At 33.0% G+C, this 27,340-nt stretch overlaps 5 protein-coding genes and 1 long non-coding RNA gene across 8 annotated transcripts in view; 3 read left to right on the top strand and 3 right to left on the bottom strand.

The window, feature by feature from the left end:
• The first annotated feature begins 1,044 nt into the window (after positions 1–1,044).
• Positions 1,045–2,340, top strand: LOC109541320 (retinol dehydrogenase 13). Of its 2 annotated transcripts, none has more exons than XM_048666643.1 (4): positions 1,045–1,193; positions 1,260–1,583; positions 1,641–1,960; positions 2,090–2,340. In XM_048666643.1, exons 1-4 carry the CDS (start codon positions 1,142–1,144, stop codon positions 2,291–2,293), a joined length of 900 nt encoding a protein of 299 aa, XP_048522600.1. In that variant the 5' UTR covers positions 1,045–1,141; the 3' UTR covers positions 2,294–2,340. The 2 variants fall into 2 exon arrangements, with proteins under 2 accessions (XP_048522600.1, XP_048522601.1); XM_048666644.1 differs by having other exon boundaries at positions 2,062–2,181.
• LOC109541322 (nucleoside-triphosphatase THEP1) lies at positions 2,309–6,080 on the bottom strand. 2 transcript variants are annotated; one of them, XM_048666645.1, is made up of 5 exons: positions 5,906–6,080; positions 2,872–3,043; positions 2,713–2,809; positions 2,481–2,660; positions 2,309–2,426 (listed from the first exon to the last, which is right to left on the bottom strand). In XM_048666645.1, the coding sequence occupies exons 1-5, from the start codon at positions 5,934–5,936 to the stop codon at positions 2,400–2,402; spliced, it is 507 nt and encodes a 168-aa protein (XP_048522602.1). In that variant the 5' UTR covers positions 5,937–6,080; the 3' UTR covers positions 2,309–2,399. The 2 variants fall into 2 exon arrangements, with proteins under 2 accessions (XP_048522602.1, XP_019765708.2); XM_019910149.2 differs by having other exon boundaries at positions 2,309–2,403; positions 5,906–6,076.
• On the top strand, positions 4,911–6,671 carry LOC125504517. Its single transcript, XR_007281538.1, has 2 exons — positions 4,911–5,664; positions 6,425–6,671. It is a non-coding gene; the product is annotated as an uncharacterized LOC125504517 (long non-coding RNA).
• On the bottom strand, positions 6,215–10,282 carry LOC109541319 (actin-like protein 6B). Its single transcript, XM_019910147.2, has 7 exons — positions 9,933–10,282; positions 8,814–8,947; positions 8,463–8,749; positions 8,213–8,402; positions 7,719–7,872; positions 7,568–7,656; positions 6,215–6,605 (listed from the first exon to the last, which is right to left on the bottom strand). Exons 1-7 carry the CDS (start codon positions 10,135–10,137, stop codon positions 6,390–6,392), a joined length of 1,275 nt encoding a protein of 424 aa, XP_019765706.1. The 5' UTR covers positions 10,138–10,282; the 3' UTR covers positions 6,215–6,389.
• Positions 10,283–11,364: 1,082 nt separating this feature from the next.
• On the bottom strand, positions 11,365–12,499 carry LOC109541310 (phosphatidylinositol N-acetylglucosaminyltransferase subunit P). Its single transcript, XM_019910136.2, has 4 exons — positions 12,341–12,499; positions 12,147–12,275; positions 11,738–12,092; positions 11,365–11,679 (listed from the first exon to the last, which is right to left on the bottom strand). Exons 3-4 carry the CDS (start codon positions 11,928–11,930, stop codon positions 11,399–11,401), a joined length of 474 nt encoding a protein of 157 aa, XP_019765695.1. The 5' UTR covers positions 11,931–12,092; positions 12,147–12,275; positions 12,341–12,499; the 3' UTR covers positions 11,365–11,398.
• Positions 12,500–12,570: 71 nt separating this feature from the next.
• LOC109541305 (PHD finger protein 12) overlaps positions 12,571–27,340 on the top strand; it is a 20,530-nt gene continuing 5,760 nt past the window's right edge. The window contains exons 1-14 of the mRNA XM_019910126.2: positions 12,571–12,948; positions 14,643–14,824; positions 14,882–15,015; positions 15,075–15,212; positions 15,376–15,611; positions 15,679–15,843; positions 15,901–16,014; positions 16,063–16,205; positions 16,283–16,605; positions 25,087–25,255; positions 25,378–25,518; positions 25,577–25,742; positions 25,802–25,972; positions 26,026–26,156. Of these exons, the coding sequence (XP_019765685.1) occupies positions 12,901–12,948; positions 14,643–14,824; positions 14,882–15,015; positions 15,075–15,212; positions 15,376–15,611; positions 15,679–15,843; positions 15,901–16,014; positions 16,063–16,205; positions 16,283–16,605; positions 25,087–25,255; positions 25,378–25,518; positions 25,577–25,742; positions 25,802–25,972; positions 26,026–26,156 (2,261 nt within the window). The 5' untranslated portion in view covers positions 12,571–12,900. The remainder of the gene's footprint in view (positions 12,949–14,642; positions 14,825–14,881; positions 15,016–15,074; positions 15,213–15,375; positions 15,612–15,678; positions 15,844–15,900; positions 16,015–16,062; positions 16,206–16,282; positions 16,606–25,086; positions 25,256–25,377; positions 25,519–25,576; positions 25,743–25,801; positions 25,973–26,025; positions 26,157–27,340) is intronic.

Here is a 27,340-nt window from a genome sequence, read left to right as displayed (position 1 = left end):
TCCATTCCTTAACCGCTTTGTGAAGATTTTGTAAAAACCCTAATAATTTTTTCTAGGGTTTTTCCCAAAAATATATTTCCGAACAGAACAACCGAACTATAATCAATTATTTGAAAAATTCGACTTTTAGGTCAATATATTAAATAAAACTTTTTGTAAATTGTGAGCAAACTGAGAGTCTTTGATTCAAGAACATTAAAACATCGATTTTACAAGAAAACTGGGCGTATTCATAGTTTGGTCTTCTTTTCCTTCATTTGGTGTCTTTTTCGAATACCCGTTTTACCTTTGAATTTGGGACAAAATCCAAACTTTTCTTGTTTTTTTCTTCGAAAAAAATTAGGTTTTCAAAAAACGATCAGAGAAACCAAAGGCATATGATCAACTAATTGGAATAATTTAGTTGGAAAACTCATTTAAAACCTCATCCCTCTGAAGAATTTTTGTTTCTTCAAAATTTCCGGTTTTTCTCGTTTTAGACCAAAAACCAGAAAAACCGCGTTTTTAAGTTATTGTTTCTACAGAAAAGGTAACTCAATGAATTTTAGGCGTTGGAGCAGTGCTGCGCAAATTGGCTTGGTACTCAGTAACTCAGTTCCCATGCTGAAAAAACGATACTCCTAATGTTAAAATTCCAGTCAAGGGTTTCGTACAGATTTCGTATCGCTTTAATAAATGCGTTATGACTCATTAGCCGATGAGTTATAACCCATTAACACAGAGACTGGCAACAACTCAAAAGGGCAACTCAACACAGTATTACCCAGGCCTACTCCAGATGTGTCTCCATTAGACTCTTTGTAAGTTCTACTGAACAGAAAAGTTTGCCAGCCAATTATCTTTAACTCATGTTCAAAGATAAGACATCAAAAGAATGGTCCGAAATAACTCAAGCTAATGCCATAAGAAAATTGATCCATATTAAAATATTATAAAATGAAACAATGTAATCAATAGCATTTTTCTCTGATTTTACAATTTTACTCATTTTTAAGTCAATTAAATACGAAACATTTTAAAAGACGTTTTGCAATTGTTTTCGTTTAGTTGGAATGAAAAAATGTATTTCCTTTGGTCTCTGCATACTTAAAATATCTCTGTATACGCAAAATGACCGTTTGAAACGTCAGAAGTTATTAAAATGTCCAAACAATGCCTGGAAAAAGTGGCACTTATCACAGGATCGCGGGAAGGTACAAAATGGAAAAACTGGAGAAACTTACAAAAAAATCTAATAATCTGCTCTTAAAACTGTCAAGGTATTGGATACCAAACTGCGCTTCAACTTGCTTCTAAAATGTGGACAATTCTAATCGCCGATAAGTATGAATTAGAAGATACCAAACATGAAATAATTACAAGAACAGCAAATTGTAAAATATTCACCTATTATCTAGATCTCGGCTGCTTTTCATCGGTCAGAACGTTTGCAAATTCCATCAAAAAAGAGCATAAAAAAATTGATGTGCTGATCAATAACGCTGGAATATTCAAAGCTCTAGAAGAGACAACCGTAGATAACTTGAATCCTATATGGCAAATCAACCATCTTGGACCATTTTTACTAACTGTTTTACTAGCAGGTAACTGCTGCCTAGTCTGAAAACCAACTTTTACATCATTTCACTATTTTATTGTAGATTTATTGAAAAGGGCAGCACCTAGCAGGGTTATATTTATGGCCTCATCAGGAGCGTTCTTTCACACTTTAGATCGGAATACAATTCCGGATTTAAGAAGTAGGGATGCTTCAAATATACTGGAACCAGCACGCACTTATTACAACTCGAAGCTTTACAACATGATAGTATGCAAAGAGTTGTCTCAGAAAATGGGCAAACACAACGTAACATCCAACTGTTTGCATCCTGGCATGACAAACAGTGGATTGTTGTTAAATGGATTCAATTTGCAGTGTTTTAGACCAATAGCTCATAAATTGGTTTCGTTGTTTACACAGGTAAAAATATAGCAAGTTTGAAACCGACAACGTCAATTCAAGGCACGTGCCGTGTTGAATTAATTTATTATTTATTTATTGCAACTTTAATTAATTTTCAGTCCAAAAACCAAATTTACTATGTTTAAGGATACTGAAAAGTCCGCCCAAATGGTATCATTTCTAGCTACGTCACAGGTAGTAGCCCAAATAACAGGGCAATATTTTGTCAACTACCAAGCAAGTCCGTATCCAAAAATTCTGGAGGATGAACAATTTTGCAAGCGTGTATGGAAGCAAGCAGAGGAGCTAGTAAATCTTACAACAGAGGAAAATTTGTGGGAGGATTGTTGAAAAATTCAAAGCCCATTTTATTGGAATATAATTATATTTTCGAACTAGCTAGAGCTTATCAATAGGCGTGATATTTCATTTACCAGCGAATCCCTATTTTCACGAGTTACCTGCAACAAAAATCTCCCTTAAACTGTAAAAATTTAGATTAAGTCGGAAATAATCGACCAATTTTAAAAAATCGCACCGTAAATAGCTGACATCCGTTGTCTCGTTTCAGAGCTGCTACAAATGGTGGTCCTCGAACAGGAACAGTGGCCAAAATTCTGATATTCTTCTTTTTAAATGCCGTTTCAACACATTGTTCAAACTTTTTACTAAATAGCTCCATTTTTCCGATTTCGTCAATTATTAAAATTCCATTTTCCTGTAATAGCGCAGCAATTATAGCGAAGAGCTTAATAATAATCGGTCCTTACAAAAAATGAAATTAACTGCAAAGTAAGTTGTTCAAAGTTTGCAACGTAAACAGTGTATGGTCCCAGCTGTTTTACACCCTGATCAGATGATTGCTTTCTATTTAAAAAAAAGTTTTAAAATAACCTTTTTGCCGTTTTCGCACTCTACAATGTCCATACTTATTATTGTCTGCCAGCACGGCTACATCATTTGATTTTAAAAGACGAACCTCAAATCCAGTCCTGTGGAAACTGTGGTTTCTCACTTCTTCCGTAATAAACCCATCAAATAGAATTGATGATTTTGATAGGTTTTCTATTATTTTTTTGACTAAGGTAGTTTTACCTACACCTGAAACATAATTCAACGGTCATTTTTTCCCGCACGCAATGGGCAGAAAAGTATTGCATAGACGTTGGAAATTTCTGAAACCTAAGAATATTAACAGCAAGCAATTACATTTTTTTTACCCCTCTTGAACTGTTTCTGTTCTGAAATGTTCTTTAAAGCATATATAGAAAGAACAATGGTGGAGTATGTTCTGTCCTACGGAAGTGAATGGTGAACAAAAAATAAATACTGTAGAAATGAAGCAGTGAAGTGACGCAGCGCAGTGAAGGAATATCTAAATTGCGAAGATTCAGAAATGAGGACATAAGACAAACAGTAGATGCACAAGAACCAGTTCTGGAAAGGAGAGGATGGTTTGGACCGATGATGAGGATGAATGAACAAAGATTATTCCTAAAAATGTTTAAATGCAAACCACGAGGCGGCAGAAAAAGAGGAAGACCCAGAAGATGAGAGAGAGTCTCCTGGAGAGAGCCCCTGGTCATCCATCTAATCAGAATTCACAATTAAGCATTTACTGGCATTTGGTGCCTAAAATATAAGATTCAGACATATCTTTCAAAAAACGGATATAGTGGAATGATAAATCTCGTTCTGTGTTTTTTACTTATTGTTTCTTTGTCTTTTTGTGATTGATGGTTTTTTTCTTTAGATTTATCATTTCAATATATTTAATACATTTTTTCAAAATCAACTTTTTTTAGTACATTTCACGTTTGAACTGGAAAAGCTGAAGCACAGCTTGAACATTAAATAGTAAATTCTTTATACATGTATCTAATGAAAAAAAACGTTGAAGGATTCAAAGCTTGCTTTCCATATGTTTATTTCGTACTGCTTAAAGATATTCACTCGGTTTGCCTTTTTATATTAAAATTTTGCGCCTTTAAATTTTATGTCTTTTCTATCTGTAAATCAATTAAGTTATGATAAAACTACATTTATATTCACCGGTTGTGCTCTTTGTAATTTTCATATTCGTATGCCCGATAATTAAAAACTATATTCTAATACTTGATCAAAAAATCAAATGTTTAATGTTTTTATTTAATTTGCGACAAGTTCGCGCCAGCCCTAAAACCCGAGCAGATTAACAATTTTTTAATTATCAGTTCTAAATGTCGCTTACGAATAATATAAAATAGAATTGATATTTAAGATAAATTTCGTGATATTAAATTACATTCTACACCCGTGTGGGTAGTGAAAAGCATTTTCATCCGAATTTATTGGAATATCTTCTGTACCGGCGCTATTAAATGTTTATAAGAGCAAAAAAAAGTATTTTATAAAAATTGCAGGTACAGCAAACGGATCTAAAAATATATATTTGATAAATTTCTTAAAACTTATTCATCTCCATATACAACTTGCATAAACTTGAGCTAGTTCAAATTGTTTCCGTATTCTTATAAACCTGTTTGCTTAAAATTAGATTAAATTATACAAAAGTATGTTATTTGACAGTTTTTTATCGCACTTTTTGACTCATGTTACTGGGCGCGGTCTTCGTATAATAAAAATATAATTGAGATGTTATGCAAACATTCCATATGTTTGAACAAGGGCTTCAAAAAATATAATATAGAAAGGCGTTAGAAGCAAAAGGGTAAAAGTGATAAGATTTAAACATTGAAAAAAACCGTGTAGACATTATAAACCTTCAATGTGCTATAACAAATTATTAAGAAATATTAAATTACACCCGTCTTTAGCACGTCGACCTGAAATAACTTTATTATCTCGGTTTTTAACTTTTTCATTTTCGTATTTTTTCTTTTCAATAATTTCTATAATAGAAAAATTCAGTCAATTAATAAAGAAATTGAATCATTTTTACAATACAGTCCACGTGACCTGTCATCTATCAAAAAGGTCATAAATGATTAGGTATTTCTAATTGTTTCTGAAATATAAGGTACTTTAAACCTTCAAGACCCTTTAAATTGTACTTTTTTACTTCTATCTTTTTAGAGGATATAAATTTCTTGAGAGGCAGTTTCTTGCTATAGAAGGATATCAAAAAGATTTGGGAGAAATATCACTTTTTCAGAACTGAATACACCTGAAAGAAGACAAAGTCGTATTTCGAGCCTTAATTTCTCTGCATTAAAATATAGTAGAGGATTTTTAAGATTATTTTTCCTTATTTGTCGAAATCGTTCTATAGATAGAAGCGATACTGCTAAACGTTTTCGATCCCAATTGAATCACCAAATTTTGTAAAATTGTCCATCTCCCGTTATTAATATCGTAGAGCACCTACAGGCTTCCAGCCAGTTTTTACTCAACTCGAATTACGTACAAAACTGTATCTGCTTACGCAGGCTTGTCTCGGTCACATTGCAAAAACTCCACAAAACTGAAGAAACCCCACCGTATCGAAAACGTTCACAAGATGGCTACAGTCAGCTGCTTCCTAATTCATTCGATTTGCTTTTGTGAAAATCAGCTTTGAATATAAAACTTAGTTTTATATTCAAAGAAAATCAGTGATAAAAAAATTGAGCGTCGATATTATGAGCAACTATTTTTCTTACTATTATGTGTAATTTTTGACCACCGATCTCTCTCAAATTAAAGACATACATACATAACAAAAACAGCAGCAAAAAGTTCAGGTAATGGAAATTTTTAAGTACTTGGATCCTTCCCCCAAAGTAAAACCCCAAAATAATCAATTAACCTTATCACGATTTTCTATTGTTGTCTTATAACATTTGAATCAACAGACAACTGAGATAAGTACTTAAGAGTGTGTTGCACTCACTACTAAATGTATCTACTAAATATCGTAAGAATAGTGACATTTAAATTAGAATTTAGATAATTCATATAGCATACAAATTGTAACCCACATACCTGGGTCTCCTGTAATTAAAAGGTGCTTCATTATTTGTTCAATTTTAATAAATATTGTGACTTTAGTATTTAAGTATTAGAGACAAACTCTTTAATACTTAAATCCAATGTTGACTGTCACTACTCACCAATCCTTCACATGGCATATCCTGTCATGGTTACCAACTTTTGAGATTTAAAATTTAAGGATAGGGAAAAATAAATTATCGACAAGGTTTCTCTATTAGTGGAAACCAAGTGTTTGATCAATTTATTTTGAAAATGCCATATGTAATGTAAAATTATAGTACGAAGTGTCAATAAATCGTATACGGAAAATAGCAAGACTTTTATTTATTACAAATTGTGTATAAACTAATATAAATTGATTCACTTTGTCTAAAAATACTTATATTCACTGAAAATAATTAATACATATTACAAAAATATGCACTAGTTATCCATTTTATTAAAAAAGCAAAATGTAAAAATGGTAAATTTTCAGTTAAGGGCATTTCCTATCGATTTGAGACTTTCCAGATTCTTGGTACTCTTGCATAGACATCCACATCTGCTGGAATGTTCCAATGGATGCTAAAATCGATCCGCCGACCCAAGCACCGAATCGTCTTTCCACTGTTCCATTAGCCGCTATCATTTTCAGCTTCATAGAACCGGGAGTTCTAGATTGAAGATCTCGACTAAGCCGATCGCTAAATCCCTATGTTGCAAAATGTTTATAAGGATTAACGGAATATGTGAAATAAACCACAGGAATGTAAAAGTTGCATCCGCAAAATACAAAACGCACATTTTTTTGTGCAATTTACAATACATTTTTTTCTTCTCGACAAAATAGCGAGACTACTGAAAATGTACAATTTTTAGTTGATTTATTAGAATATTGTAATTTAAAAATTAATATTAAATAAAAAAACAGTACAAGGAAGTATTATTTCCAAAAATAAGCAATCGACATGCTTATCTGCTTAAAATGCTATTGATCCAGCAGATGTATGATAATTGTTTTACTAAATGGCAACCATTTAATTCAAATCGCCTGAAGCGTCTTTAAGCATTTTGTAAAGAATTCAAGCAACAAGGAAATTAAATTTTTGAGAATCAGAAGCTCTTGAAAACGCATCTTCAGGAAACATCTACAATTTTTGTTGCTAAAAAAACTTCCTACTGTTTTACCATTTTTGACTTTGAATCAATATGAATGCAGAATATTTTACTGAATTTGATCGTCCCTTTAACTTTCCTATACTTGTCCAAATTTCCTGCATATTTATTTGGGTGACCCTCAAATAGCTTAATTTAATGCCGAAACCTGGGCAATGTTTTTGGAAACACATTTTTTTTGAGTTGTGTATTTTATGAAGGTAACTTAGCAAGTTTCGAGGAAATTTTTAAATTTTCAAAATACACCGTTCTTCAGTACTTCAAGTAGTAGTAAGTTCAAGTATATTTTGTTCTAAAAACGTTCTTCAAAATAGGAAAACGACTGGAATTTGCGATATGAAGCAAAAAGTCGACACTTCCACAAAAATATAAGTAAGTAATAAATAGTACCAAATATTGATAAATAAACTAATCCGGTTGACTCAGTAAACATAGTTTCGGATATATTTTAAGTTTTAAGTTAAACAGTTTAGTTTTAAAAAATGGGACTAGGCTTACCTGAACTAAGGAGTTGCCTCCAGTCAACACTACAGAACTATACAGAGCAGGGCGAATATCAACATCACACATACCGGCGCTTGTTGCCGCTGAAATCAATCAATCCACGTTAGAACTTACGAACTTACTTCAAAATATGGGCCTTCCATACCTATATGTCCAGCGCCCAGCATTGCATGATCAAATAAACCTTCAGCAAGCTTAAACCTCTCATTGCCGAAATCTTGATGATATCCACTAGGAAATTCATAATGAACCGATGGAATATTTGATACGAATCTCTCGTCATAAGGGCTCTCAGCCACCTTCGAAACAAAACGTTTATAATACTACTTGTTAGACCAGATAAGTTACATAGAGAAGTATTAATAGCAACTGTAGGAATTACAAAAAAAAACAATTAATAAATAACAAGAGCGACAACGAAGTTAAAATGAGAACAAATGTTACATCAGGAAAATTCTAATCAAAAATAAAAATTGACTGCTGGGACATTTTTCCAAACACTCCTGAATTTTATATGAAATTGCTCAAACAGGCGCGTTTTCACTGTACATTTTATGCCATTATTCTAACCAAAATGTAAAATGTACATATATTCAAACCATGTTTATCAGTCCAGAAATGTGATTTAAAAAAACTTACTTGCAATACAGTCTGCTGAAAGTCCTGTACAGTTCTTTTCATCATATAAGTCATCCAAGAGTTCGAAGGCTGAAAGTTTAATTTCTTTCTGGTGCATCTAGGGATATCTTTTTCTCTAACGACATCCTTTGCAGATATTAGAGCAGCTGGTGTCAAGTCAATTTTTAATGAATCCAACATTTCTCTTGCCCTAAAGTATGACTGATATAATCGCACTGTACATTATGGGTAGATTGACTTAATAATTTACCTCAAAATTAAGTAATCGCCACCCAAAGGTGACTTAACTACAGCATTTGAAATTACGTATCCATCTAATACAGGTACAGCTGAGGTATGAGTAGCTCCACTATCTATCACCAAGGCAGTAGCTCTTCCATTTGCAAAAGCTGCCAATGCGGCATTTTTTACAAGGAAAAACGCAGGTACTTTATACTTTTCAAACATAATTTCGGTGAGCTTTTCACGTTTCTGTCTCTGATTCCATGGAGATTCAGAAAAGAGGACCGGATGATACTGGGACTCTGATTGAATAATCTAAAACATCCATGTATGCGTATTAGGCTAATCCAACTTGCAAATAGCAATCCCGGTAACAAACCTTTTCATAAGAATAATCTAGGATCTTTTCAAACATATCCCAATTTTCAATCATTCCGTCTTTCATGTAACTGTGCAATTCCATATTAGCTCTAGGCACATGCAAGAATGTTGTATCAATATAGTACTTGTTCTCTGTAAACAATTGCCCATATACTTATTTATTTTATTCAAACCAATACAACTATGTTATAACGTTTATCATTATCACATGTTCATTTATACACAGGAATACATAGTTTCAATAGATGAAGGAATTTAATCGTGGTGTGTAAAACTTTGTTCAGCAATTGAAGTTGAACCAATTCAAAAGTAGGAAAATGTCTTACTAAAATATATGGACGATTTACGTATAGCCATTAAGCGAATCCAATTTGTGGAAATTAGAGGTAACAGAATCAGAACTAACAGAGGATGAACAACTACGAACTGCGGCATACCTTGTATTCAAATCTCGCAAGAATAGAGAAAGTACTGGGAGGAGATATTGCGACTGTTTATCGAAAAGTAGTGTCTAGATCCTCCAAAATCATTACGCGAGAAAGAACCGCTAAGTCGCTTTAATTTAGAATTTTTGCATTTTGCCCGAGAACTGGACACATTGCAGAAATACTGTCTGGTATAAAAAATTATGCCCATTTTAATTTTTGCAATTCGCGAGAAAACTGGAAATGATTTTAAAACAATGTTTGGCTTAACGGCTTAACACTTAAAGGCTCCGTCACGCAATAACAACTAAAGCTTTACAGCTTAACGGGTTCTTCAACTATGAACCAAAGACTAGGAGCGATTTGAAACACTCGCTTTACTATTGAACTTCTGCATTCTTCGAGAAAACTGTAAATTTGGCAAGACGATGTTTACTTTCAAAAAATGCTCCTTTCAATGCTCGCAATAAAACTTTACAGCCCAGGCGACTGTCCAAATATGAACCAGACTAGGAAGAGGCGTTTTAGGCACTCGCTTGCATAACAGACAACAAATAAGCACGATTGGCAGCCCTTCCGCTGTGAGTACGATACATCCGTTGTGTGTTCGGTGTAACGCGTACTGTGAAGGTTAATTTTACCGCATTCAAAGACCATTGAGGTTCAACTGAAATTTGTAATTTGAGCCTTACGTGATGGTTTTGAAGACACATTACCATCCTCCGTCTTTACTTCTGGCTCCACTTTAAAAGACTCGTCTGGAGCTACGCCAACTACGGCTGGAATTTCTGCTTTTGGTGTATCTTCTTGAGCGTAACCCACCCGAAGCGAATGATGACCGGGATCAAAAACCAACGCTCCAATTTCATCACCCCCGTATAACATACCGGTCGACATTTTATTTAGTGGCTATTAAAAATAATTAATTGGAAATAAACGAAGCAACACAAGCACTTTTCGCAAAAGGTTAAGTTTGTTTACACATAACCTTTAATAAAAATTGTTGACAGTCGGCATAAAATGGCTTTGTTGTCATCTTTCTTTAATTTAATCGATAACTATCTTCGGAATGATGCTGCATTCTTCAGACAAATTTAAATAGAATTATTTCATAATTTTTTAAAAAATGTAGTAAATTTTCATCAACTGTGTGTACGATGAATTAAATAAATCCAGGGTCCATAGAAGTAACACATCCTGTTTTAAACCTTTTTAAAAAATAGTAGTTTCGGAGAGAGTTTTAACTTTGCTTTCCAGTGGAAATAAGAAACAATAGAAAATCGAAGCAATAAATGTCTATCTAACTATTTTGTGCAAATCGATAACTATCTCAAAATGTTTGACTTTAATATTCGGCATATACGTGAGGAACGACACACGCATGCAGTGAGCAGCTACACACTGCTGCAGCACATACAGCAAAAAATATTAAATATTACATAAATTCGTATGCGCTCCGACTTATTTTGACGATTATTGTTTTGTGATATAAATTAGATTTTTTCTGGTATGCCTCAGAAATTACTCCATGTCTAATTTTCACATTTGTAAAATCGCGCTTCAAATATAAAGGATATAAGGAAGGAAGGGTTTTGCATCATTCAATATGTATTTATTGTATTTAAATTTAATTGTACGTACTTTCCTGACTGTGTTTCAATTCCAAAATTAAAATCAAATCCTGGGTTCTTCAGTCATTTATTGTTCATTTATCAATTTAAAAAAACGTTTCGGTGTTTTCCACCATCATCAGTTTTAATGTGTAGCGTTGTTGCTACTTTACGCCTTGGCATGTATTTGGAGTATTAATTTTGTCCATTTTGCAACATAAAGCGAAATACTGAAGAGTAAGAGTACTTCGCTTTATGTTGCAAAATGGACAAAATTAATACTCCAAATACATGCCAAGGCGTAAAGTAGCAACAACGCTACACATTAAAACTGATGATGGTGGAAAACACCGAAACGTTTTTTTTAAATTGATAAATGAACAATAAATGACTGAAGAACCCAGGATTTGATTTTAATTTTGGAATTTAAATTTAAATATACACATATGTCTCAAAATCTTATTTGAATATTTTCTAAATGACGCCGATAGGATTGTCTTAATACTCGATTTTGTTTTAAACTTAGACCGTTAATTTTCTTTTTATAACTATAAATGTAAGTGCTCTGAAACATCCCACATGTCTAAGTCGCTCACTGCAGGTATTCGCTTTGTGATTTCCACTTGAGCACCTAAATCGTAGTACTCTTTCCAACACTGTCTCTGATCTTTGCAAACACAATTTCCTTTCTTAGAACTATAATTTAGCTTCTGGCCATTTTGTTTCCTTCTTTTTCCTATCTCGTCCGTAATTGTTCGCATATCATTCATATCCGGAGTCATCAACAGCCCTAAACTGGGGTAAATTAGGAAGGCGAATACGGTGAGAACTGAAATAATATTTCAATTAGCAATTCAAGTGAATGAAATTAAATGGAATTGACCTACCAGTTAAGATATATATTGGAACAGAAACAGCCCAATATCTTTGAGGTAAAAAGTCAATACCAATATGTTCGAAGTAAGCTTCCGGCACTAGAGCCCATATAAGGTACAATATGAAGAAAATATTGAAACTTAGGAACATAACAAAACCATACACAGCCCTGCTGGCTGTAGGGGCAGGCGTATGTTCGGGCATTTTAGGTTTTAAAGGCTAAATAAAATCCAGAACTAATAATAACCATACGCCGCACTCACAGGTGGGCCTGTGGCTTGAATGGTCTCAATGATCAGATCAACTTTTTCAAATAAATTATTTACTGCCACCCTTAATTGCCTTGCTAAGCAAGCGGCAAAGGAACTAAAAACAGTGCGAATAATTCATCAATGTACTATTAATTATAAGAATGCTTACACTTTAACAACAGTATTCTCTAATGAAAGAGCTTTGCTCACACCACTTCTTTTAGGTTCTGCATCCACCCTCAGAACATCATACACTATTTCAGCTACACGTACACTATCAAAAGGCAATTGCAGATCTCTAAAGTTTATCTAAGGAAATAACGTGTACTCTAACCGAAATGTCAGCAGTTTGCAAAAGGATACATTTTCAGACGGTTATCTAGAGCCATTGGAGTGAACAACTGATTTAAACTATTTATGTATAATAATGATGATAAATACCTAAAAAGTACAAATAAATATTCTACACGTTGAGGTTATGAAGAAAACTGCTGTCAACGTTTCCTAGCATAGATGGAAACAGAATTAGCTTTCATTAGCGCTTCTATCATTAGATATTCTGTCGCGACGAAAGCGGCTTGAAGTTTGAAGTTATAGAACAGGATTCCGATTGGCGCATGTGCATTCAAAAGTTAGGCGCCAGAAAGAAGAAATGTCAAAACGTCTTAAATAAGTTGCTTTTAAAAAAATATATCTTTTTATATAAAATGAGTGGCCAATATTGTGAATATTATTGTTTATACCTTTACACTTATTCTATCTAATATAGGCATTCAGTTATCATCATTTACATGTGTACAATGCTTAGAAATAAGATATAATTGCCTATAAAGTTTCAGTTATCAGGTGATTTAAAGTTAAATAAACTGTGGAGTTTGTTTGTTTGCGGGAATACGACCCACGAACAGTTTCCCTACAGCACAATGACGTCGTGTTTGTATGATTTAGACACAACTGGAGGGCTAATGAATGTAAGTGAAACTTGCTTTATTTATAGTAAGAAAGTAACATGCAGGTACAAGCTGTATAAGATGGCGGAAAATGGGAATGGGGTCCACAAGGCGCTTTGCTTGTAGCCCTTAACCAGCATTCAAAGGAAAGCTTTTGAAAGCCAACTTCGTCTAGTAATAATACAAGTAACCTGAGCCTTCTGGGAGAGCTGTGTACCGACACCCGTGGATGTCTATAAACATAATTTGGGCCGTCATCATGTTCAGTATTTCTCATCCACATCCAGATCTTATGTAAAGTCTACTATGTATGACACCCTAGATGGGCACATGTAGATGCGCCGAAATAGATCATGACATTAAGAACAGAACTATCGTCTAATCAGTCCCACTTAAATTGGAAAAAAACTGTTAAAATATCAGGAAAGAGAAACTGATTGCGTTTTTACTGTTGATAGGATCTTATTTTGAAGCCAAATTGTCTTTGTAAAAGAAAATAATCAGGAAACACAAAATTCTTGATACTTTTGTAAGAAACGATACCAGCCAAAAACTGTGCTAACACAGTCAGATCCACAAATTTAAAGAACCGATAGATCCCAAGGAACTACGAATGTTTATTCTTTCCGAAACTATCTTTTGAGTTTTCATATTTGAGTCCAAGTTTTATTTATATGGCTATAATATTATACAGCCAATAGATACACAGAAAGGAATGAAACAAACAACCAGGAACATTTTGTATATATCGGTTAAAACGTTTTAAGCTGTAATTAAATCTTCATTAAAAGTCGATTACTTAGTGTTAGTCGATGCATGTAAAAAATCAACTATTTGGTCCTGATAACTGCTTTATATACCTATCTGCTCTTTGTTGGCATAATTTACGCTAACTGTGAACCTGCATCACACTCAGTATGTTTTCCACCGTATTGTTTTATTTGGTCACTTATAACATTTTCATCCACCTTAGATTACTAAATTTTCCTGTTTTTTCTCAAATAATTAAATATATTGTATCCTCATTTTGGGAGTGTCTATAAAATGTCTCTTTAGATTGAGTTTTGAAAACGTTTTCAATTGATTTGTTATTCGTTTGTTATATAATCTTTCTAGATTTCCGGTTAGGTTATTATTTTATGGATTATTTTCCGTCTCGATATCATGATTATGTGTGACATACACATGTTTATCTTGTCCGAAGAATATTTCTTTGGTATGGCTGGTAAGAATATAGTATTTTTGGTTTTTTTTTTTCAGTTTACGACCGTTCGATATAAAAAAATTGTCTTCCTCTGATTTGACAGTGTTTTTTTTTCATTTGAATCAGAAAAACTTTATTGCTCCTTTTGCACCTTTTAGATATCTACATTTACAGATTCGATGGAATTTCAAATTGCATGATTTATATGGCCTTTGAGTTTTACTTTACTTTTTATTACTTTTGAAATTAATCATTATTTTGTCTGTGCGACAATTTCCATAAATTAAAATTGACCAAGGCAGGTCCTCCTTAGTTTAGTAAATTCATTGTTGTTATAAATATCACAAGTGTTTTTGTTGTTATAAATATCACAAATGTATATAATAAAAGATGTTCATTATTAATAATTAAATTGTAAATTAATTACTTTAGAACAGCAGTAAAAAACGGAGTACCTAATTGTAGATGATTAGAAAATCAAAATGGAATGTTGATTCACATTATCTTATAGGAGATCCAGGCCCTCATTGCACCTCCAGGAAGCGAAAAGAAAGATAAAGGAAAGAAACCCGAGCACCCCTACTTCAAAAGGCCGGGAAAAGGACACAATCATGACTTTTGCGATGCTTGCACTGAAGGTGGAGACTTAATTTGCTGCGACAAATGTCCCAGCAGCTTCCACTTGGGTTGCCAGTCAGTAATTTCAAAATTTAAGCCAACGTAATTCCTAGACCTTGCAATTCATTTTAGCGATCCTCCTTTAAACTTCGAGGAGATTCCTCAAGGCGAATGGTTATGCCATAGTTGCAAGTGTCAAAAGAAGCAAACCCAGCCGACCAGCATAAGGAAAAGATCTGATAGTACGTCTTCAAATGGCTCCAGTGGTAAGGAAAACATTTGCGTATCATTTTCGTTTGAACGTACATTTTTTGTTGAATTAAAGGGTCAAAAACGGGGAAAAAGTTCAAATCCAGCCCAATGGATTATCTAATTGAAGCTGCTAGTGCAATGAATCCTAAGCAGTTTGAACTGCCAAGAGAAATGAGTTTGCCAAACTCATTTTTTCCAGGAGCTGATAAAAGTAAGGCAGAATATTAATAGCAAATTATTATGATATTAAAAAATTATATTTGTCTAATACATATATTTTTTCTAATTTGCCATTTCTTATTATTCTTAGAGGAATTTATTTTATTAATATGAACGCCTCCATTTCCAGTTTGAAAAATAATTTGTAATTTCAGTTGAAAACAGTAAATTACCGAGAAAACCGAAACATCGCGATTATCAAAAATTGCCCAACGGATTGGTTCCTTTGCCAGCTAGAAAGTGTTCAGAATGTCACAAGTCGTGCAGAATAGCCCCTTTATTGGAGTGCGATTTTTGTCCATCCTATTATCACTTGGACTGCTTAGACCCTCCTCTTACTGCACCACCTAATGGAATTTGGATGTGTCCACAACACGTCGAACACACATTGGTAGGGCTCAAGCTATTTTCATTTTTGTCTAAAAATTTAAGCTAATTTTGACCAATAAAATTCCTAGGATTCAAATATATTGACTTCAGTATCACTGTGTGAGCGTGTTCAACTTTGGGACAAATATGCTGCTCCTGTAGATCAGAACACGATAAAGCTAGAGTTTTTCAGAAAAATACAGAGAAAAAACCCACCGTTTAGAGTTAAAAGAAAAATACCTGAAATTCCAAAGGTAGCAGAAAATTAGTTAAAAATGCAACGTGTTTCTAATTTATTTTCCGATGTTTAGATTCAGGTGCCAGATATGGTAAAATATCACTATAAGAAACCAGTACAATTACTTCCTAGTTTAAAAGACGTTTTAAGGATAGAGACCGCTTACCGAAAAAGGAGGTTAAAAGAGGTAAGTTAAAGAGAACTTCTCGAATTAGAAATTAAAATTGTTTTTTAGTCTGTAGCCGCAAATGACATTCAAAGTGAAGAGATTTTGGACGCGCCAATGGAAAATAAGCAGGAAGCTGAGGAATCGGAAGGGCAACTGGAAAGTCAAGCTAAAACAGAAGACGTTAAACCTTGTGATATTAGTGATTTAAAGTTGGTATTTTCATTCACATCTCTTTTAAAAAGTATTAACTTCTTTCAGTAGTTTCAAGTTTATTTTTGTTTTCCAGTTGTGGTGAAGTGCTTTCGTCCTCACCAACGGATTTAGTTTCGACTCCAAATAACAGTGCACCTTCGTCAGTGAAAGTAGAGAACCCAGCTTCTTCAGTAGGAGACAGTAATGTTCATATCACAAATAATACTTATTACATGAACAATGTGCTGAACCTGCATTTAAACTGTGGCATGTATGGAGCAAATAACACGAATAGTAATGGCGCTTTGAAGGAAAACGGCCAAGTGGAATTGACTAACGGCTATTACGAAAAGGAACTACTAAAAAAAGAAGAAAATATTATCAAAGATATTATGGATGGATGCTTTACTCATGGAGGTCAGTAGTTAGCAATTATATTTTTTTGAAGTAATAAAAAAAAGTTTTTTTGAAAAGATGGATATAATTTCTATCGTATGCAGGGTGGTCCATGTTCCAGTGCGGAAACTTTAGGGACGATAGAGAATCGAAAAACAATATTAGTTTCAATTGTAAACTATATTGGATAAACCGGATTTGGATTCTTAATATTGGATATATTAAGGATATACCGGATGTGTAAGTTTGTCTTAAAGAAATATAATTTCTTTACTGTTGCCAAACGGCCTATTTAATCGAAATTGTGCCGGTGATAACTGCTAATGAAGGAGTACATTTTGCAATAAAAACGGTTTTTTTGTTTCGTCAGTGGCATCCGTACTAACACGCTAATGGATGTTTTTGAAGAAAAAAATATTTTGCCCTTCGTTTCCTCAAAAATAAAATCACTTCTGGATTCTTCATTCAGTTTCAGTTTTCAATTTATCTGTACAAGTGAGCATTTTCAAGTCAAAAAATAATTGATAATCATTTATTACAATATAAGTTCCTCATCAACGGAACTTATAGAAATTGCTCGAAAAACATGTTTTTAAACTGAATAAAGAATCCAAATGTGATTTTTATTTTATGAAAAACAATAGATTTTTTTTATATCTTAAAAAACTTCTTTGAAAACAACGTGTTACTACGGATGCCACTGACAAAACAAAAAAAATTAGCTTTTATTGAAAAATGTGCTCCCTCGTTAGCAGTTCTTGCCTGCATAATTTCACGTAAATATCCACAGCCGTTTGGCAACGATTTATAAATTTAATTTTTTTAGTCAAACTTAAGCTTCCTGTATTTCCACAACAAAGTATTTTTCGAATATGCCTCATAAAATAAAATCGTATTGTTTTTCAGTACTCTACAGTTTACTGAACATGCTACAATTTCTTAAAAAATCCATGATTATAGGAATTTACAAAGATTTGTAAAATTTTCTACCCAGTAAAGTTTTTCAGGGTCAAATCAAGAAAATATAGAATTTAAGAATTTTCTCCAAAGGATAATACAAGTCAAGAAGAACACAATACCAAATCCTACCGCATGATCTAAATTACAATAAAACCTTATTTAAACCCTGAATTATTTACAACCATTAACGACACATTAGAAACATTAATCAGTATTTCTTTGTCTAATCTTAGATGCAAGGCTTTTTTCAAATTTTTATCAACTTTTAGATATTTTTGCTAACATATAGGGTTACGATTTGGATACGCTTGGCGTTTGTAGGAAATAAGCAACAATCTATCTAATTACAAAACCTTGTTTCATGAATTATTATATTTTTTCTTTCCTGGGTTTTAGCCAAAATGTGAAATAAAAATGTTCATATCGATTATTTCATATTTTTACGTTTCGGCGAGACAACAGTGACAAACCGACAAATTCAAAACAAACCCATAATTAGGAAACATAAGATTTAGAAAATGTAACATTTTCTAAATGTAGACAAGAATTCAAACAAATGTGAGGTTTTGAAGACAGCCAAGCCTAAAAAGAATCTAATGTTTCCCAACTATGGGTTTGTTTTGAATTTTAAATCTGATGATGGCGCTGTTGTGTCGCCGAAGCGTAAATATGAAATAAACGATATGAACATTTTTATTTCACATTTTGACTGAAACCGAAGAAAGAAAAAATACAATAACAAGGAAAATAAAACAAATTGATTCATTTAGTATGAAGAATAAGACGATAAATTGGTAAATGCGAGAATAACTTTGGAAATAACGTATTTGTTTCTTATTGTAATAGGAATCACCAAGTGATTTACGCCGACATAAGTCTCCTCGAAACTGTTTAAATAGCATCCAGAATGAGACAGTGGTTAGAAGCAGTAGAATACAATGAAATTGCAAGTGATATCCGCTCTACATCTGCAAATTTAATTATTGTTTCATGCGGTTATTTGAAATAGTATTATTTTATAAACGAAAAAATGTAAAAGTAAATTTGAGCTTTGTGCTTTGAAAACATAAATTTTTGCCTGAAATATATTTTATGGGAGACATTTCATTATATTGCACTTTGCGGAAAGAATCCTGGTAGCTTGTGTTATTTAGAAAGTTGATAACTCAACGGATGGGGCGGGCTAACTGTTCGCATTCGGTCCTGATATTGTCTCTGGCTCATGCTGATTTGTTGCCATTAATCCGCTTTAATGTACGAATTTTTTAAAAGGTAAACGTTCTATCTAGTTTGACATCCTTTATAGCAATAGAACTTGAACTTTCAAAATAAATACTATTAAAAATACTCGGCTAGTAAAAATTAATACAGCGCGTAAAGAAACTCAATTTAAACATGAAATTGGGAAGACGACCAATATATTTTTGCAGATATCACATGGCAAACCTTTTACATATTCTTGAGATTTTTTGAGGCAAAAAAATTGGATAAGATAGTACTAAGGTTTCCAGTTGAAAAAAATTACTACTGTTTTCAAAAAGAAAAGAAGCTGGGACAATCTGAAACGAAAATTAGTAGGCCCGCAAAACTTGCATCCGCATCCTCTTAAGGCGCTATCCAGCAGACACACATCACATGCCCTTAGGCACTTTAGTCTGAATTTTAGTGTATTATTAACTTTCAAAGCAGCAAAAATTGACTTTTAGAGCAAAAAACACAAACAGTAATAATTAAGATATTTTAAGGTGTGTTTGCAACAAAACACGCCTATTTTACAAGAATACAAGAACCGTTTAGTTTAGAGTGTAATTGATATACAATATTACATTCACAATCAAATTTATTTTACATTTAGATTGTGAAATATCATAGAAAAATAGTCCACCATGGAAAACTTCCAATTAATGTATAAAATCTGCTTTTAAATTAGTTTTAATAAAATAAAAAAATAATTTGTAAAACCCAATAGAGAATCCGAAAACTCCGTTGTCGTTTTTCGTCGAATAAATATGATATGCAACAATTTCATAAAAGGCAAGTCAATAATATGGGACTAAAAGCTTTACATCTACGTGGTAACCGGGGGCAAAGTAATGCCAAACTTACCTACAGCTGCATAGTGCCTCCTGGAAAGAAAGAAGAAATTGTGTTTAGTACAGGAGGAAATATGTCTAAAGCCATGTTATTGAAAAACAGACAGCACAGAAATGTATAGAACTTCAGTTGCTTTTCGAAAAACTGAAATCTGTTCAAACCAAGAGTTGTATAGATTAGAAATCATTCTTACCAGCTTTCTGCATTTTATATCCATTAATCGTCAAAAAGTTCACACACTATACTTGGTCACGCACTGAAAATGGATTCTGAATTGAAGCCTCTAATCCTGCTGTTTTTAAGTTTGAAGAATAAACTACCGCAGTAGGGGGTCAATATGATTCCATGTTTTCCATCTAAGAACGCGATACGCACGACACAAAGGACTTGCGAACTATACCGTCCACTGTCGGTGAGAAACTAACTATTCGGACAGCTTTTCAAAAAAAAAACCATGCGATATCGACATTTTTGGCGAATACCGAAGGCACCGAACTACAGATGCTTATATAATCATTTGCTTGGTCGCCCTTTGGATGAGAATTACTTGACTTTTACAGTTGATACGGCCATATGAAAACGAGATTCACGTTCCGACTCGTTTGGTTGCTCGCCGTAAACAAATCCCATGCGGGGGCGCATTAGAATTTTTTATATTAAATTAAATGCTAGCGATCGAATCAGTTGTTTTATTTGATTTTTGTAAAATTTTAAGGCATTTGGGCTTGATATTTTTTAACAAAGCTTCTTTGGTCGCATCAAGAACGATAGAATGCGCGACTTGATTTTGACCTGATTTTATTTAATAGTCGTTCGCTCAATTTTCATGAACATTTTCGGGATTTGTTCGGTAAAATTCGCTTAATCCAGATCCAAGCCGTGTCAAGAATTGTGACCGCAGCATTAAAGCGAGGAAATACTCAACGTGATTTTGACACGTGCTCACCTAACTCTTTTGCTACATTTTTAGACAACATAGGACTTTTATAGCTTTATATGCAGTTAAAATAATGCCTCAATTGCAGATCAATCTTCCGTCCAGGTCGTCATTTATCAATGTATCTCATTGTTCGCACCAATAGCAATGCCGGAATATTTAACTTGATCTTGACATGAGCTCACAAATCACTATTTTGCTGGATTTTTACAAAACTTTCATTCATTACAGCTGTATATTTTGTGTAAAGGCTGGATAAATTGGAGACCTATATTCAAGTCATGCTACTATTTATCGATGCTTCTTTGCTCGCATCATCAAGAGCGAAGGTACATATATTGATTTTGTCACACGCTCACCTCTGATTCTCTTGGTAGATTTGTATACAACGTTGGTATTTTATAGCTCCATATGTTAGTGAAAGACTGTCTAAAGCGCATTTAATCATGTTCATGATTTGTGAATGTTTCAGTTTGCTCGCACCATTAACCGATTATTAAACTTGATTATGATATGCGCTCTCGGAGGGACTTTTTTGAATTTTTATGAAACTCTGAGCCTTTTCGGCTCGATATTTTGTCAAAGATTTGGCTAAATGGTACTCATGTTCCCCGTGACGTGTCATTATTTGTCCATGCTTGAAACATTGATATCGCATCATGAAGAGCGATGGAATGCGGACTTGATTTTGGCAACAGTTGGTCGATTGGTTTTTCACTAGATTTCCATGAAAATTTTTACTTTTGATGCTGGATATGCAGAGTAAAATCCGCTCAACTAAAAAAAAACCATTACAACGCCGTGTCGTGCAATGTGATTGCTTTTTTGGCAGGCGCTCATCTATGAATATCTTTTTTTATACAATTTTGAACTCAAATGCTGCCTAAATTGCAGATTCACATTCAAGCAATGCAATGCTTCGTGAATTATTTCCTTTGCTTTGCACTGAAAATCCGCATCAAAATTGCCATACAGAAAAGTTTAATTGACAGACAATATCTCGCAGAATCAACGTTTTTGGTATAGGCAACTTTACATTTGGAGGTTTTTACTTAACTTAAATCCTAAACTTATTTTTAACACTCTGTATTAATAGAAATCAAACTGTTATAGACAGTATAATAAAGTAAGTAATTGTCAACAAGTACTCGGCCTCAAATAAATACTAACTGAAATGTTATTAATTATTTTAGTGCCTGCAAATTAAATTTTAAACTTAAAATATCTCAAAAACGGTTAGTCTTGGGTATAGGAAATAATACTTGAAATGTTTTCTAATACTATACAGGGTGTTCCACCTAAAATTCTCTACTTGCTTACTTTGCCTACTTCCGGTATTTATAGAGTGCGGTCTAATTGTTATAGATCGCTTGCCCACAATTATTTTGCTAAGCCGGCCAATTTTCAATGTTTTCGTAATTGTAGTTTGCCATTTATCGTTTGAAGCGGTTCCCGATGAGACACCCTGTATATCTGCTTTAATTTTCGAAACTTATTTGGTATGTTAGTTTGATACACTAGCTGGACCAATCAATCTGGTCCTTAGGCTAAAAAGTTTGGAGATCCCCTGGTTTAGATCGATGGTTAAAAGGTTAATTGATTTATTAGTTCTCAATAATTGTACTCTCTAATAGTACACGTCCGAAGACCACCTCATTTGGAGAGTTACAGAAATCTACATTGTCGTTATTTTTCAATCGCTGAAATCGTAAAGGGCCATGTAAGTTATTTAAAAAATCGAATAAACGATGTCACATTGTGACATTTTTGTCAAAGGTTCCTAACCTAATATTGATGTAGCAGTATTTGTCGCAGGTAAATATAAAAAAGAGTTAATAATAACTTGATTTAGCAGAATTTAATTATTTCGTGAATTATTAAGCGAGCTGTTGTATGTGGTAGTTTATCGCTTTTCCCTGTATAAACAGTCAAAATGACATGGGGCGGATTGTGCGCACAAAAATTGGGAAAAAGTGAGCAGTTACTCATTGAGGGAATTTAGAATGTTTTGAGTATTGCGTTATGGGCAATAAAACGACGGTTTAATTGGTGCTTTAAACAGTTAGTTCTTTGTATGTTTTAAATCCGGACACCAAAATTTATTAGGTTAAAGAGTTAAAAAAGTTTGAGCAGCGATTTAGAAATTGAAAGTCGATTCTAAGACACATTAATAAATCAAAAATGACTGATATGACATAAATCTCTGAATATACAAAACTATTTTCAAAAATGTCGAAATCTGCTTATTTGTGAAAAGAACACAAAACATTTGTTACGCGTATTTCATAAAGCTAAATGACTCAACTGTTATATCTAATTTATTTGTAATTCTAATTTAATGTAATTTTAAACTGTATTTAGAAGTAAAGCAATTGAATTGTAAGTAAATATATCTATCAAACGGGGTCTTTGAAAATATAAAAAACATCCAAATAATGAGCTCAAATATTCGTTTGGTACTAAAACGAAACTATACGTTTGGTTCTGCATAGTCTAAAACCTCAAATGTTCATCAGATATAAATATAAAGTTATTCCTGTTGTATACGAGGTTTCTCATAAAAATATATTTGACTCAAGTGTAAAATACTTTTTTACATTTATAAGTTTTACAGATACTTTAAAAAAATATATATTTTGTTACTTAAAATTATTTGGGCAGATTTAGTATAAATGTTCTATTGTTTTCGTTCTTTTAGGTCGCGGTTACATTTAAAAGAATACTAGATAATTCACATAAGTGAATTATATTACAAGTATCGTAAAAATTACATTAAATCGAAATAGGTATATAAAAATATTCTTATAAAATATGTTTTGAAATATACTCAACGTTTCACTGTATTAAACAGCAATGTTTTTAGATATAAAAAAACTGTAACACAAATATGGAACATACAGGCCCAATCTGGAGGTTTTATATTTATTTAAGTACATCTTTATGACAAATAAATAGCAAATAATCAAGAAAATATTTGTTTAATACATTGTCTTATTATTATAAAATAATTTGATCGTCTTAACTGTTAGATGTAAGCAATATGCAAAAACCATTGCATATTCAGTATAATAAACGCACTACCGTCACCAACTTGGGTTTTTTAATTAAATTTGCAATAATTTGATATTAAATAGTCGACCCTTTGCTCATATCGTTGATGTACAATTTAATATTTTTTTGCGAAAAACTATACCTTTATACGTACTAATATGTCTTATGCTAATAGGACACGCTATATATCCAAGGAAATTTGTGTTTTAGAAAATACATAAACTTGAAACACTGGAAATTATTTATTAATTATTTAAGTTTAATATATTTGAAGCAAAATAATACATAAAATAGTAAATCCATATACATACATTGAAAACCAAATGCCACTAGATCAAATAGAGTTTGAATATTCAGAATTACGACATTCAAAGTGCTAAAATCGCAAAAATAATGAATTATCAACTGCAGTAAAAATTACATAATTAATCATGATGTGTATATTATCCTTGAAAGGCAGTTTTGAAGAGAGTTGACGAGTTTGAAGAAGTTGAGTTGAGTTAAGAGAGAAAACCACTAATTGAAAAAATTGTTGTTTTTTACAAACATATTTTCCGTAAACGGTACGAAGTGTAGCATTTTTAACCAGCCACATTGTGAATGGAAATTGCGTATTTCTTTTATTAACTGGTTCTTTCCCAGCTGTCATTTTCCTTAGTTGTATTTGTGCATAATTTATTTAATGTAATATTGGTGGTTTTATGAGTTGTTACTCTAAAAAAGTTTGTTTTGCCACTACTAGTATTTAAAGTTTGTTAATTATTCAATGCTATTTTTAATATTCTTGCAACATTTATAATTTAAATTGCTCTTTTTGTTTGTTTTAAATCTCTACTTAGTTAATGATTTTTCGTCGTGATCTATTTAAATAGATACGCTCTCATCTACGGATTGATTCAAAAAATACGTATATACTATGCACCGTTTTTTTATTAGATGCTTAGTTTTTTTTTAACTTTTGCTTCGGCTATTATTAAAAAAGCTAATTTCTTTAAACTTTGTCGGTTTAGCTGTTGGAGGTTAAATAATTTTACTTTACAATCGTTTTTGCGGAACTACATTCTTTATTGTTGTGTTATAGTCGTATAATTATTTACGCGAATTATCTATAAAAAAATATTTGAAAACACTGCATTAAATAATATTATTTGCTGTTTTTTTAATTTTTTTCAACAAAATAGGGTCACAACTTAACAAAAGAAGTTAAGTAATACATATATTTGAAAACTACTATAAAATCGCATTTGTTGTGTTCTTGCTAAGTTCTATTATCTGGTGAGCAAAATGTGCCAATAACAATATGCGTGTTAGTTATGTGATTAAAGTTTAGACCGATAATTACTAATTGATGTAATTGAATTTTTTTGTAGCATTATTTTTTCTTCAATTAATAAGTTTGCTTTTGAATGTTTTGGATCATGCAGTAGCGGTTTTATACACTTTACTGTTTTTGTTTTCAGCTGAATTAGAACTGAAACAGCTTGATGAGCGTTTGATAAAGATCCTTGCATATCAACGGTTGCAGCAGCTTCTAGGGACTTTGAATAACTCGCATAGCAGCAGTACTAACGCCAAAATGCCATTACCTAGCGAATTACTGACTCCTGCTGATATCGATAGGATTTCAAGGTAAAGATACAAAAAACCTTATTGTGATAAAGCGATTTTTGTTTGAAAACAAACCTGCAGTAGAAATCCGTTTAGGGCAATTAGGAATTTAAGCAGCTGAATCCGTTTGATATACTTTATAGGGTATTTGCGAGTCCCAAGAAGAGACAGCGATCAAAGCCCATTTTAAGGGCCAGAGCTATGCTCTGTCCCATCGTATCCAAGCATTTTTATAATGTTAGAACCCGTGAAGTTGACCCTACAGACGTGCGACATGATGCAAGGTGGGTTTTGCTTTGAAAACGACTACAGGAAAAATATATTTGAAAAATGCTTTTCCAGTTTTTTGGGGTTTAGGCCCACGGTATCTACAAGGTTTCCAGAAGCCGTGGCAATGCGATATCGAGTATTAAACGTAGGAAAGGGATCATCTAATGATGTCGACTTGGACAAGTTCGGATATTGTAACTTCATCTCTTCTAAGCACGCCACTATATTTTTCGATGATGTAAGTTGCAATCCAACTGTTACTAGAGAAAAAAATGGCTTGATGTCTTACGATTGCAGTACACAAATAGCTACGAGCTGATCAATTATGCGTCTTGTGGAACTTATGTCAATAATGTGCTCTATTCGAACAACGTGTGCATCAAACGCAACGCGGAAATAGTATCTGCTGTTAATACCACTGAGGGCTCTGACCGTGGTCAGAATAATAATATGACTCCAGAAGAAAAGGTACGATATTTTTGCGATTCATAACATTTGAGAAGTTTACATTTTTTGGAAAGGCTGCCAGCGTAGAGTATCAAGTGAGAGAAGTTATCTACCGCAAACGAAAGCTGTGTAGACCTGACAGTGTGGGAAGTAGTGGAAGTCTAGGGAAACGAGATGCTAAAATGGCTGCAGATTGGACAGAAAGGTAAGCTAATCTTTACCATCGAGTAGTTTAGATTTTATTTTCTGGTTAAATGTTGTAATTTTCGCCAATTTATTTTATTACGTTGGTTACCGATGTTTACTTTCGTGAACTTGGTAAAGATTCGCACTTTATTACCACTATCAGATATCTTGAGCTTGGAAATTTCAAAGATTCTTTGTTTTATTCGTAGTAGATTTATGCATAACCATTAGGTCGGACCTTATTTTTTTTTTGGAGGCGTTTCCCCAGGTGGAAATATCTTCTATATGCTGTAAAAACTCTGCCCTGAAAGGAATTTTATTTTTAAAATTGATTTCTCACGTCTAACGAAGCTGCTGAGACGAATGTATATAATGAAGAATGAAATATCGCCAAAAAAATTGTTATAAACTAAGATCCTCGAAGAACTCGAAACAGAAAGTCATTAAATTGGCATGTAACGACCATACTCATTCAATTTTGGTTTCAATTATATTTTTTTCTGGGTTTTGAGTTTTTTATTGTATTTTTCATTGTTGTTTCATATTCAACAGTATTTTCCCTAATTAGAAGATATGTCTTGCTACGTACAGGGCTTCCCCAAAATCACAACTGATTTGCTACAATCTGGATAGGTTTCTTCCTCATTCGATTTTTCTTTTGTTCTATTTTTTTTTAATCTATTAAATTTGTTGTTTGTTTTTTTACGAACGTTTTGAAATTGAAAACAAGCAAATTGACGTTTTTTATATTGCAAAAAGGCATTATTAAGGCTTTGTTTCTTTCAAATTCCATTGTATTTTTTCCCATTTAGAGGACATTTCTTGCTCAAAATCACTACAGATTTTAATTAATCATTTTTGAATTGTCCACCTTTGTCATTTCTTTGGTATCTTAACAGTTCTTGCTGTCTTCTCTTCTGTTCTTTTCAAACGTCGATTTTCAGGAAGATTTTTTCTCAAAGGAAATCAACATTTAGCTCCGATCGCTTTTCATTTTTTTTGTTTTTTTGTTTCCGGTGAGGTTTGGGAAATGCTCTTTTATGCACTCCCAGAGCTGGTGGTCTGTCGCTCTGGGTTGTGTGAGACTCCAGCTAAGCTGTTTACCCAATAAAACCCTTTCCTCACCGCCGAGGTGGTGTTTGGCCTTGCACCGCGGTCATTTCTGTCCTATTGTGCCCTCGTAATTTTACTCCCTCATTATCC

Source organism: Dendroctonus ponderosae, unplaced genomic scaffold, assembly GCF_020466585.1.
Source record: "Dendroctonus ponderosae isolate FM_Combo_2020 unplaced genomic scaffold, Dpon_F_20191213v2 Dpon_F_20191213_5, whole genome shotgun sequence".
Classification (NCBI taxonomy): Eukaryota; Metazoa; Arthropoda; class Insecta; order Coleoptera; family Curculionidae; genus Dendroctonus; species Dendroctonus ponderosae.
The sequence above is the reverse complement of the archived record's forward strand: the minus strand, read 5'-3'. Positions and strand labels throughout refer to the sequence as shown.

What these genes read in the sequence shown, in the direction of transcription:
- LOC109541320 (XM_048666643.1), top strand. Translation starts at nt 1,142, where the DNA reads ATGTCCAAACAATGCCTGGAAAAAGTGGCACTTATCACAGGATCGCGG. An exon ending in ACTAACTGTTTTACTAGCAG is followed by an intron (nt 1,584 to 1,640) that starts GTAACTGCTGCC and finishes ATTTTATTGTAG; the next exon opens with ATTTATTGAAAAGGGCAGCA. An exon ending in TGGTTTCGTTGTTTACACAG is followed by an intron (nt 1,961 to 2,089) that starts GTAAAAATATAG and finishes ACTATGTTTAAG; the next exon opens with GATACTGAAAAGTCCGCCCA.
- LOC109541322 (XM_019910149.2), bottom strand. Translation starts at nt 5,936, where the DNA reads ATGAAGCACCTTTTAATTACAGGAGACCCAG. An exon ending in TTTAATTACAGGAGACCCAG is followed by an intron (nt 3,044 to 5,905) that starts GTATGTGGGTTA and finishes ATTATGTTTCAG; the next exon opens with GTGTAGGTAAAACTACCTTA. An exon ending in GTGCTGGCAGACAATAATAA is followed by an intron (nt 2,810 to 2,871) that starts GTATGGACATTG and finishes TTTTTTAAATAG; the next exon opens with AAAGCAATCATCTGATCAGG.
- LOC109541319 (XM_019910147.2), bottom strand. Translation starts at nt 10,137, where the DNA reads ATGTCGACCGGTATGTTATACGGGGGTGATGAAATTGGAGCGTTGGTT. An exon ending in TTCAGCAGACTGTATTGCAA is followed by an intron (nt 7,873 to 8,212) that starts GTAAGTTTTTTT and finishes TTTGTTTCGAAG; the next exon opens with GTGGCTGAGAGCCCTTATGA. An exon ending in GAGGCAACTCCTTAGTTCAG is followed by an intron (nt 6,606 to 7,567) that starts GTAAGCCTAGTC and finishes TTTGCAACATAG; the next exon opens with GGATTTAGCGATCGGCTTAG.
- LOC109541310 (XM_019910136.2), bottom strand. Translation starts at nt 11,930, where the DNA reads ATGCCCGAACATACGCCTGCCCCTACAGCCAGCAGGGCTGTGTATGGT. An exon ending in TCCAATATATATCTTAACTG is followed by an intron (nt 11,680 to 11,737) that starts GTAGGTCAATTC and finishes ATATTATTTCAG; the next exon opens with TTCTCACCGTATTCGCCTTC.